This window comes from Trichophyton rubrum (genome assembly GCF_000151425.1).
Source record: "Trichophyton rubrum CBS 118892 genomic scaffold supercont2.6, whole genome shotgun sequence".
Lineage (NCBI taxonomy): Eukaryota > Fungi > Ascomycota > Eurotiomycetes > Onygenales > Arthrodermataceae > Trichophyton > Trichophyton rubrum.
In genome coordinates, this window is record NW_003456423.1 from 1,511,927 (window position 1) to 1,522,832 (window position 10,906).

General features: G+C 46.9%; 6 protein-coding genes across 6 annotated transcripts; 4 read left to right on the forward strand and 2 right to left on the reverse strand.

Annotated features, from left to right (window-relative positions):
• Window positions 1-506: 506 nt before the first annotated feature.
• Window positions 507-2,556, forward strand: TERG_05987 (uncharacterized protein; the record flags this gene model as incomplete). The annotated part of the gene is made up of 3 exons (XM_047748529.1): window positions 507-563; window positions 663-2,202; window positions 2,264-2,556. 3 exons carry the CDS (start codon window positions 507-509, stop codon window positions 2,554-2,556), a joined length of 1,890 nt encoding a protein of 629 aa, XP_047604513.1.
• Window positions 2,557-2,719: 163 nt separating this feature from the next.
• TERG_12356 (uncharacterized protein) lies at window positions 2,720-3,229 on the reverse strand (the record flags this gene model as incomplete). The annotated part of the gene is made up of 1 exon (XM_047751326.1): window positions 2,720-3,229. One exon carries the CDS (start codon window positions 3,227-3,229, stop codon window positions 2,720-2,722), a length of 510 nt encoding a protein of 169 aa, XP_047606757.1.
• Window positions 3,230-3,279: 50 nt separating this feature from the next.
• TERG_05988 (uncharacterized protein) lies at window positions 3,280-4,950 on the forward strand (the record flags this gene model as incomplete). Its single annotated transcript, XM_003234071.1, has 3 exons — window positions 3,280-3,412; window positions 3,494-4,699; window positions 4,766-4,950. 3 exons carry the CDS (start codon window positions 3,280-3,282, stop codon window positions 4,948-4,950), a joined length of 1,524 nt encoding a protein of 507 aa, XP_003234119.1.
• A 292-nt stretch (window positions 4,951-5,242) lies between these two features.
• TERG_05989 (adenylosuccinate lyase) lies at window positions 5,243-7,129 on the reverse strand (the record flags this gene model as incomplete). The annotated part of the gene is made up of 7 exons (XM_047748530.1): window positions 5,243-5,410; window positions 5,485-5,884; window positions 5,951-6,376; window positions 6,432-6,562; window positions 6,616-6,632; window positions 6,698-6,982; window positions 7,081-7,129. 7 exons carry the CDS (start codon window positions 7,127-7,129, stop codon window positions 5,243-5,245), a joined length of 1,476 nt encoding a protein of 491 aa, XP_047604514.1.
• Window positions 7,130-7,827: 698 nt separating this feature from the next.
• TERG_12357 (uncharacterized protein) lies at window positions 7,828-8,518 on the forward strand. The gene has a single exon (XM_047751327.1). It carries the CDS (start codon window positions 7,937-7,939, stop codon window positions 8,270-8,272), a length of 336 nt encoding a protein of 111 aa, XP_047606758.1. The 5' UTR covers window positions 7,828-7,936; the 3' UTR covers window positions 8,273-8,518.
• Window position 8,519: 1 nt separating this feature from the next.
• TERG_12358 (uncharacterized protein) lies at window positions 8,520-10,890 on the forward strand. Its single transcript, XM_047751328.1, has one exon. The coding sequence runs from the start codon at window positions 10,114-10,116 to the stop codon at window positions 10,423-10,425; it is 312 nt and encodes a 103-aa protein (XP_047606759.1). The 5' UTR covers window positions 8,520-10,113; the 3' UTR covers window positions 10,426-10,890.
• The last annotated feature ends 16 nt before the right edge of the window (window positions 10,891-10,906 follow it).

Genomic DNA, 10,906 nt, shown 5'->3' on the forward strand with positions numbered 1-10,906 from the left:
AGAGTGGACGACCGGGGAAGCAGCCCCTGCATATGGCTCATCCATCCAAGGCGATCGGCCATTTACGACGAAAGGCATGGATAGTTAAAAGACATACAAATGAATAACGATATAATAGTTGACATCTAAACGTAAAGACGTGCCAAGTCGAAAGTCGGCGTCCTCTTTGGGGAGCCTCACTTTTTGTTTGATGACTCAACCTTGAACTGATGACTCTCATGGCTCGACGTGCTGGCGCTTCCTACAACAGACAACTCGCATCTCATCACAATATAAATACTCAGCCATACACCCACGTCTCTCTAGTGGAATCGCTCACTCTTATATCATCTTTACTTCTTATAAACCATGTCTTTTTAACCCATAACTACTAGCCACACCGTCCTTTACAGCGTTCACACGGCGAGAGAATGATCGTACGAATACGACAGACTTGAATCCACTTGCGCTTAGTCGCACATTATGATATCTTACGATAACTCCTTTATAATCGCGAGTTAAATACCATGACTCACGGAGGACAGCAGAAGTTGACAGCGGAGGAGAGGCGCAAACGGGAGCAGGCATGCATCGTCCCCCTTTCATGCGCCTATACGGTTCCCTAGTGGGAATACAGTTTACCATATCGAGGCCAGCGTATCTAACATGTCTTCTCCGCCTAGTCTCTGAGCGAGTTTGCCGAGTATGTTGAGAAGCAGCAGGAAAAACGGTACCTTCGTAGCCAAAACCGAGATGGCTCCGTGGCCCCAAGCGACAGCGGCTATTCTACCACAGCCATATCTACCGCTCATGATGACCACTCTGAACTCGACATTCTTGACCAGCTTGGCTTGTCAGACCATCCCTCTAGTGTTCAGCTCAAAGACTTGCTCCTTGACAACTCCCCAGACGCGGAAAGCAATATTTCTCGGATAACCAGCGTTGTGAAGGGACGGCTAGAGGAGGGACAGGGCGAGACTATATTTGACCTTGGACAAGAAGACAACGGTGATTGGATGGGATTCAATAAGGAGCAGTGGAACTATGCCCTTGATCGTCTACGGCAGGCTGCTCGCGAGCTCCGGGCTGATTGTCGAGTCTTGCTGACATACAATGTTGGTGGTCCGGAGGAGGCTGAGACGAAGAGTGACCGCATAAAGTGTGCTTACGGAAAGGTGCTGATACGACAGGCTCCTGAGACGGTAGAGAAAGTCATTGAAACCCGAATTGCAGTTGTTGGCAATGTCGATGCTGGTAAAAGCACTCTGCTAGGTGTCCTGGTCCAAGGAAAACTCGACGATGGAAGAGGCAAGGCTCGAGTGAACTTATTTCGTCATAAACATGAGATTGAGACCGGGAGAACTAGCTCCGTCGGTATGGAGATTATGGGGTTTGATACCCATGGCGAGATTGTAGGCCACGGCCAGGCCCGAAAACAGACATGGGAGGAGATTGGGAGACAGTCTGCCAAGGTGATTTCGTTCAGTGATCTCGCCGGCCATGAGCGCTATCTACGGACTGCTGTCTTTGGTATGCTCAGCAGCAGCCCAAACTACTGTCTACTGATGGTTGCCGCAAACAACGGACTTATTGGAATGAGCAAGGAGCACCTGGGAATTGCCCTATCACTCAACGTCCCCGTCATGGTAGTTATCACAAAGATAGATATCTGCCCTCCTCATATTCTTCAGCAGACAGTTAAACAGTTGACTGGAATTTTGAAGTCCCCGGGGGCTCATAAGATTCCAATCTTCATCAAATCCCGAGAGGATACCGTTAACACGGCTACGCAGTTTGTCAACCACAGGATATGTCCTATCTTCCAGGTATCTAATGTGACTGGAGAGTGCATTGACCTGGTACAGACGTTCCTCAATATGCTTCCACATCATGGCCGATATGACTCTGGCGCTCCCCTCGAATTCTTGGTGAATGATACCTTTTCTGTTCCTTTTGTAGGGACGGTAGTATCTGGTGTTGTGAAAGCTGGAGCTGTACATACAGGGGATGCGGTGCTTGTTGGGCCTGATTCACTTGGACAGTTCAAAAACACCGTCATCAAATCCATTGAGCGTAAACGAATCCATGTGCACGCCTGTTCAGCTGGGCAGTCCGCTTCTTTCGCTCTCAAGGGAGTTCGCAGAAAAGATGTAAGGAAAGGAATGGTTGTTCTACCTAAATTAGATCGTCCTCCAAAAGTCTATCGTGAATTTGTTGCCGAAGGTATGACAACCCACGTTGTTGCTGGATCTATAACTTTTACTGACCTTGATTTCTGTTCTAGTATTGATACTTTCACACGCCACTACTATCAAACCTAAGTATCAAGCAATGCTGCACGTTGGGGCTGTGAGCCAGACTTGTGCTATCATCGATATTGATCGGGATTTTATCAGAACTGGAGACCGTGCCTTAGTCGCATTCCGCTTCATTCAAAGACCTGAATTCCTTTCAGTTGGAGACCGAATCCTGTTCCGAGAGGGAAGGACCAAAGGTCTAGGCATTGTTAAGGAGGTTTCTTATGATCCCAATGTCCCTCTTAATCCTGAGAAGAGGACAGCGCCTTCGACTGATTAGGGAAAGGCTGCCTAACTTAGGGGCTCCGTTTCTACGATTACGCAATGCCTTACGATTAATTGATGTTCATGTTTCTATTCTTTCTTGGGAACCCCATGCATATCTTTCTTCGCTGGACATTATCATTCCTTGTTTGCATGTTTCCGTTTCTATTCCTTTCTTTCTATTCGATCCCTACATATTGTTCCCTGCTTTCTGGTGTCAAGTGGAGATAATGACGGCTGTGTTTTGTATAATATGTTGGCCCCCACTGCATATACCTGAATCGCTTGCTGCTGATCGCCTCGCCACAACCGCCGTTATGGATATCCTTCTGCCTGTTTCTTCGTTCAGCTCGTATCCCATAGTCTTCTTCTCCCCAGATTTGGCGGCAGAGATACATATCACGTGACATATTTATGCTTTTTGCCATGATGTCATCACCCCGGAATGTGCCAAGGTACGTCACATCTGAAGTCATAACGTTTGGCATCAGGGGCGAAGAGCGCTTCAGGAGATGGCCTTGCAAAGGCTTGCAAACGAGCAATGGGCTTTCTCGCCACGGGTCGAGAACCTGTTGTTGGGAAGGGCCCGCTGTTGACGATGGTGTTTCTATATAAGGGCCTTCCAGTCGTGGAAAGCTGATATGTTTCGTCAACAAAATCAAACCATTTTCAAGTTTACTTATACACATAAGTATCTAAACTTATCTATACTCAAGCTACTTTGAAGCTGTTCACAAACATGGAGTCTCTTAAGAGCGGACTGCAAGCTGCAGAAGATGCCCTGCTTGGTCACAAATCAGGGCAAGAGCCTGCCTCCGGAGTCCAAGGCAAGGGAACAGCAACCGACCCTTATGATGCTGGCAACGCTCCTAGTATGTACATATAGCTCTCCTAATTATTATCACTACTACATTACTTATCTGAATGCTCTTCTAACTATCGATAACTCATAGCTCAACCAACTGAAACCCAAGGTTTGGCAGGTAAACATGGTACCGGTCAACAAACCTACGGAAACAAGGTTGATGAAGGAGTGGGAGGTTTCCACGACACCACAGGAAGAACTGCTGGAAAGCCTACTACTGGCAGTAATATGCCCCAGGAATCCGGACGTGTTCCTGGACGGACAACCCAAGGTACCGAAAGAGTAGATGAGGGTATCAGTGGTATCGCCGGAGATAAAACTGCATATGGTGAGAGAGCCTTACGATCAGAGATGCAGCAAGCAGATCAATTCTCTTCTACTATCGGTGCCGGTCAGAAATCCTCAACGGCAACCAAAATGAGTGGTGGGCTCACCGATGATTCACTTGGTGGTGCTGGAACTGCTGGAACTGCTGGAGCGGCTGGAGTTGCTGTTGGCGCCGCTGGGGCAGGAGCTATGGGCCGTGGCCAGGAACCAGGAATGACCAGCATGAAGCAACAGCCTGGTATGACTGATACAAGTGGACGAACTACTGGAACGGCATCACATGGCTCAGATATGCCATCTAGTACTTCTGGAGGATACGGGCAAACAAAGCAGTCTCAACCTGGCAGTGAATATGGTGGAGCTGCTCTCGGTTCTGGAGATGTCACTGGCGCCGGTCATGGCACCCGATATCAGCAACCCTCTGGTAGCACAACACATGGAGAGCACGGTAAAACCAGTGATATGACCGGAAGCTCCAGCTATGGTGGTTCCTCCCAATACCCCTCTGAAATGAAGCAAGGTCAAACAGCCGGAAGCATGCCAGGTGCAAGCAGCTCTGCCGCCGGTGGTTACGGATCTTCAGAAATGAAGCAGGGAGCACCCACTGCTGGCTATGGTGGTACTCAAACTGGAATTTCCCAGGGCACCTCTACTACTGGGCACGCTGGTTCAGGCTATGGAGGTTCCCAATATCCATCGGAGATGAACCAAGGAGTTTCGTCCACGAGTCAAACAGCTGGAGGCAGCATGGGACGCACCGCTGATACAGGTTATGGAGCCTCCTCACAGCCTTCCTCTGGAATAAGACATGACGCTCCGACTTCCACCACCAATAGCCGCACTACTGGCGGCGTACCATCCCATGCACCAGTTAGTGGAGGAGAAACCCCGGTTAAGAGCACAGGGTTTGCCGCAGAGGGCGGTAACTTTGATGCCACGCAGCCAGGTGCTGGAAGAGAGGCAGATCGTAAGTTATATGTCCCTTGAACCTACTTATAAACATTCAGAAATAGCATACTAATGAAATGAGAAGGTCTTTTGGACCAACGCACTTCAAAGGCTGGCCAAGGTACTTCCACAACCGGCCATGGAAACACCGGCACTACAACCAACGAGCCTCACACTGGTGCCCATGAGCCACATACCACTCATAGATCCGGCAGCATCGCACAGAAGGCCAAGGATGCACTTCACATTGGAAAGCATTCTAAGACCTAACCTCGTGCCAGAGTGATATTTAATTCAAATTCATATGCCTTATGGTTTATATGTACCATATTTTCTAATATATTCCCATGCCTGTGATCCTCTAGTCGCGATGCAATTATTATGATTGAATTATATGTCCAAAATGTGTTTGTATTTACAAATTTGGATGGGTATCAGTTAACCTTTTATAACTCAATTGATCCCCTATCAATATTTTTAATACCACTTAAGTCTACCAGTAAGCTGTTTCTAAAATGATGGAAATTGGCTTAGTATTGTAGGAGTTGAAACTAACGGGCTCCTAAACAGACAGCTCAGCGGTAGCTGTGGACATAATATATCCCTTATATTTCTCCAATTTTTTCTCGACAGGTCCTCCCGCTCCAGCATATCTCTCAACAATTTCGGGAGATCGGCCAATAAATAGCTTAGGGTCAAGGAGTCCATCTATCTCACCCCAGACTGGTTTCTGTTTAATATATATATTAGTTATAGCCTGTGATGTAAGGGATGGGGTTTTTTTTTTTTTAGGTTAGATCATACGAAAAATTCAGTTTTCTTGATTCTCTCAATGAGATCATTTTTCCCACCCTCCATTTTGACGACATGAGCGGCTTGATGCGAAAGGACACGAATCTCCTCGTGGGCTTCTTGCCGGGAAACTCCGTGACTACACAACTTCATAATTATGTTCTCAGTAGCCATGAACGGCAACTCCTCCCGCAGCTGAGCGTTGACAATGGCGGGGTATACAACAAGGCCATTGGTGACGTTATCTAGACTGATAAGGATGGCATCTGCCATGAGGAACATCTCAGGGATGTCGATACGGCGAATTGCGCTATCATCCAGAGTTCTTTCAAGCCACTGGCCGGAGAAAGTTTCTGAAAAGTTGGCTGATACGTTGCTAAGCTTCCTGCCAATGCTGCAGATTCGCTCCGAGCTATTTTGTAAAAGTCAGTGCCTGCCCATAAGACATTTACTATAGAGGAAGAAATGCAATGCATACCGCATTGGGTTGCGCTTATAAGCCATGGCAGATGAGCCAATTTGGTCCTTCTCGAAAGGCTCTTCCATCACTTTATCGTGGGCAAGGTGACGAAGATCAGTTGCAATACGAACAGCAGTTGCTCCAAGGGCTGCAAGGGCATTGGCAATGCGCAAGTCCACTTTCCTAGTATATGTCTGAGTAGATATGTCATAGCAGCTGGAGAATCCGGCCTTCTTGCAAAGGATCTCGTTCAATTTGTCGATTTTAGAGGCATCATTGTGGAAAATCTCCATGAAGGAAGCCTGAGTTCCGGTGGTTCCTTGTGCTCCTCTGAACTTAAGACCAGCTCTGACGTACTCGATGTCCTCGAGATCCATAACGAGATCTTGAAGCCATTGGGCGCCTCGTCGGCCAAGTGTAATTGCCTGAGCAGCTTGGTAGTGACTGACTCTATGGATTAGTGGTTATTCATGAAATAGGGCTTGAATTAGATGCATACGTGAAGCCTAGGGCCGGGAGGTCCTTGTATTTGAGGGAAAATTGAGCAAGGTTGTGGATAACTTTGGCGAGCTTTGGTAGGATCAGGTCAAGCGCATCACGGATAAAAATCAAGTCGGCGTTATCGGTGACCTATAGAAATATGTCAGACTACCATTCGACACAATGGCAAATAATTCAGCAACGAGGAAACCGAGCAGTACTATAAACCGTGATTTCTGCCATTAGCGGCGGAACAACAGTGATCAATGCAGTGAGTCAACATACCATAGCACGAAGTAGCTCCGAGATGAATAACTCCCGCGGCCGCAGGAGCATCCTTTTCCAGAGCATAAACATGGGCCATCACATCGTGTCTGCGACGGCGTTCTTCAACAGCGGCAACTTTGAACGCCTCGTCGCTCACGGTGACGTTCGCCTTGATTGCTTCAATCGCCTCATCGCTGATCTGCTTGATTCCGAGCTCTTTCTCGGCCTCTGCTAGCCAGAGCCAGAGCTTGCGCCACGTAGATGCTCGCTCACGGGCGGAGAATATCGTTTTCATCTCATTGCCTGGCACAAGTAGTTAGCTACTTTATACATGGGTCATAGCGGGGGTACTGCGATAGCGGGGTTGATAGCAGCCGATAGCACATAAGAAACGGACATACTGGCATAGCGAGACGCCAATGGCGTCTGGTACTGATCATTAGCAGACATTGTGGGCTGTGAGTTCGGCATATGAAGCCGTAACGAGGTTGAGATGTTTTGGTTGTGCCGTGACTTGCAAGCGAAAATAAAGTGACCTGCGGCGGACTAAATGGACTTTTGACTATCCTGGTGAAAACTCGTGTTTATAACAAAACTTACATAAAATACGCAACGAGGGTTAGCACTTTGATTATGTAATTAGATTTCTAAGGATTTCTAGACAATATCATTGGATAAGAGGGAAGAACTTGATTACTAATATACCCTCTCTGTATTTTATTTATCTTACATCAGCACTCTTTCTTAAAGACACGCACTTTTTTCTCTATGGTCCACGACCAGCTAACCATCCAGCTATAAAAGACGTATATCGCAAGACAGTGAAGAAATGAAAGATACAAGATGAACAGCATATGGATTGAGATATGACTTAATTCATTATAGCTGTCGTAGTAGCTATCCTGAGACCTTACACATATGCAGTCATTATAAGGGATTCAGCCGTTGAAATGAGCGAAAGACAAGATTCCAGTCAGTTATGCCGCCCAAAAAAAAAAGCCCCAAGGTAATATATAAAAAGATAAGGATGCCGCCATTACAGGGTATCAATGGGATGGCTATACGCTATTCAAACAAGAGTTTCAACTCCTCGATGCGCTGCTCTCTTTTATCTTCGTCGCTGCCGTCACCGCCGACCCGCAAACCAAGGGAGCCGGCAATCATCATCTTTCTCTCCTGAATTTTGAGAATCCTTCCTTCAATGCTGTTTTTCACCACGAACCTGGACACCTTCACATCCCGTAGTTGGCCCATACGATGCACACGATCAATGGCCTGAGCTTCCACGGCGAAGCTCCACCAGGGATCCATCATGAACACGTGGTTTGCAACTGTCAGATTCAATCCGACACCGCCAGCTCTCAAGCTGATCAAAAGCACACTCGGAGGGGAACCTTTGTCCTTCCTGCGCCTATTTCGGTATTCCTTAAAAGGGTCCGGGGAATGTGCAATATCATCATCATCGTCAATGTCCTCTTCGTCAATTATAGGGGCATTGAACTGGGCAAGAACCGTGGCACGAGCCTTTTGACTCATCGTGCCGTCAAAGCGAAGATGAGCAATACCGGCGGTAGTCAGCTGCGGGGATATTAAGTCCAAAAAGGAGGTAAACTGAGAAAATACCACAGCCTTGGTGCCTCTGGGAAGACGTGTAAGATGGGTGATAAGAGCATGGATCTTCGCAGAAGTTTTGGCAGAGGGGGACAGGGGATTGATCCGACGTAAGGATATTCGGCATGCGGGAGGAGCGGGATTGTCCAAAGGCGGAGGATTTTGTGTTGCGGGAGTCTGTTCTGGAGATTCATGCCTCACAACTTCAAAAATATCGCGAGAACTTAGCTTTTCCCGGCAGCAAAAGCACCGGGGAACTTCCCCTTTATCAGTCTGATGCTTGATATAGGACTCCAAGCAAGCTTTACAGGCGCTATGCCAGCATGAAGTAACTGCTGGATTGATCATTGGCTCCTCAGAACAGATCGGACATTCACCACTCGATTCCGCCTGTATTTGCTTCAGTGCGTGAGTTGTGAAATTAGCGGTAGGGTCCCGCTCCTCGCCATCCGAAGCTTGCATTGAACTTGCGAATTTGTCAATGAGTTCCTGTAGGTCCATGTTGTCTTTCAAAATGTTCATTTCATCGGCAGCAATAGCAGCATCTTCCTCTTCCGCAACGATGGATTGGTTTCTCGTCAGAATGGGGTGGCAGCATGTTTGCCGTAAGCGGAGGATTTGGGCAAATATAGTTGTATAAGATTTTAACAATGTCCCTGCGGCTACATTGTCGTTGAATGTCCGTTTGGCTCGAGTAAAAATAACATCATATATTTCTCTTTCTTGTTCTGACAGCTCAATCTCTTCCACTGTAATGGTACGGGATGGCAATGGAACAAGGGCCTCTCCCTCCGGCGTTTTCATGGTTTTTGTGCGTCGAAGAACCAATGGTTCAAGAACAGTTTGTACAACGCTCAATGCACGCGCAAAGTCTTTCGATTCAAATGGAACAGTGATAAAGGTCTTCCAGAACGAAAAATTGCACCATGGTTCCACTTTGAGGAATCGCACGAGGCTATAAAGGTCTTCAAGTCGGTTCACGATAGGTGTACCGGTTAGGACCCATCTATGTTTGGCCTTAATCTCATAACACGCTTTGGCTGTTTTGGAGGCCCGATTCTTGATATAATGGGCTTCATCAAGAATTACACGGAAATATTCGACAGAAAAAAGGCCATTATCGCCCAAGTTTGTGCGGCCAGATAGAATCTGGCTATGCTCTGACCGAACAACCCCATAGCTAGTAATGATTACATTGGGAGCTGATGGGTTTTTGGGAGAACAAATACTTCGTAGGTTGACCGATTTGTCTGTTCCATAATAAACTAATGTCTTCATAGTTCCCGGTTTCGACGCCTTTGACGCTTCATTTTCCCATTGTGACAAAAGGGATGTGGGGGCAACAACAAGGGTAGTGTGTGGAGCGTAAGATACTTCGGGAGAGTTGTGTGGCCACGTAATACTGTGGCCTGATGATGGCAATGTAATGCCATTAAAGTATTCAGAGTTAGGTTTATGAGAGTGTATCAAGCTCATCATTTCGATGGTCTTGCCCAGCCCCATCTCATCGGCAAGAATGCCACCCAAACAATTTTGTTCCTGTACGGGAAAGTCAAGACTTAATCCCCCAGAATATGGGTTAACGTAAAAAAAGTCTTTACCACGTACGCGTGGGAGAGGCTTATCATCAACATCTTTTACAGGCCAAGGGTATTCTTCCCACAGGGGATGCATGGATCTTTGCTTTGTTGATTTTTCATCTTTCTCCTTGGTGATCAGCCAATGAAGGGCCTGTTTTTGATACTTTCGTAATTCCAGATTGAAACTTTCACCTGGAGTAGCTTCAGGCATATTGAAATCAAAACACTGGGCTTTCTGATACAATGTATCTAGCTGATCTTGGTCAAGCTGTTCACCATCGTCGCTTTCGGATGCTTCGTCAGCATCCTTCGACGGATCCTTGCTCGATGTTCCCGATTTTGTACCCTGCTCAGCCATTTCTGCAGCACGAAGAAGCCCACTTTTCTTCTGCTTTGCAGTGGTCTCATCCCCGGAAGTTGGTGAGAGGCAAATCTCATCAAAGAGAGTTACCAGTGCAACTTGGCGTAAACGAAGTGCCTTTTCTTCCGCCGTTTCCTCATGCTCAAAAAGACGAGGGGTATCATCCTCCAGTCCAGAAGAAAAACGCTTCTTGAATGCTGAGTTTAGCACATAGCATCGAAGTTGCAAGTATATAGTATCGTTTATGCGGATTCTCTCCGGTGCAAAAACACACACAGCGGTGAATTTGCATATCTTCTGATCGATTAAAGTTGATACCCAAGATGCAGTTTCCTGTGGCAGCCTTCCAATTTCGTCACCATTGGAGTTCGTGAACCTAGTTATAACATCCGTTTTAGGATTTGATATAGCTCTTTTGGTCTTTCCTGCTTTTGGCTGAGGCTGAGTTTTCGTGCGCTGAATTTTGACTTCTTCCCCAAACTTGAGTGAGCTTGTACTTGACCTGGTTGCCCATCCACCAACACCAAAGGCACCCAGATATCGATACTCAGGGTTATCCGAAAGCAAGGGGCCACATTTCGTTCTCGTCTTGAGAAGCTGTCACATATGTGGCATTTCTGGAGCTGAAGTTTGTTTGTAGAAGCTTCTTCAGTAGTATTTCTTCAATCAATGGCA

Excerpts from the sequence above, each read along its gene's own strand:
- TERG_12357 (XM_047751327.1), top strand. The coding sequence starts at position 7,937 with ATGCACACGATCAATGGCCTGAGCTTCCACGGCGAAGCTCCACCAGGG.
- TERG_12358 (XM_047751328.1), top strand. The coding sequence starts at position 10,114 with ATGTATCTAGCTGATCTTGGTCAAGCTGTTCACCATCGTCGCTTTCGG.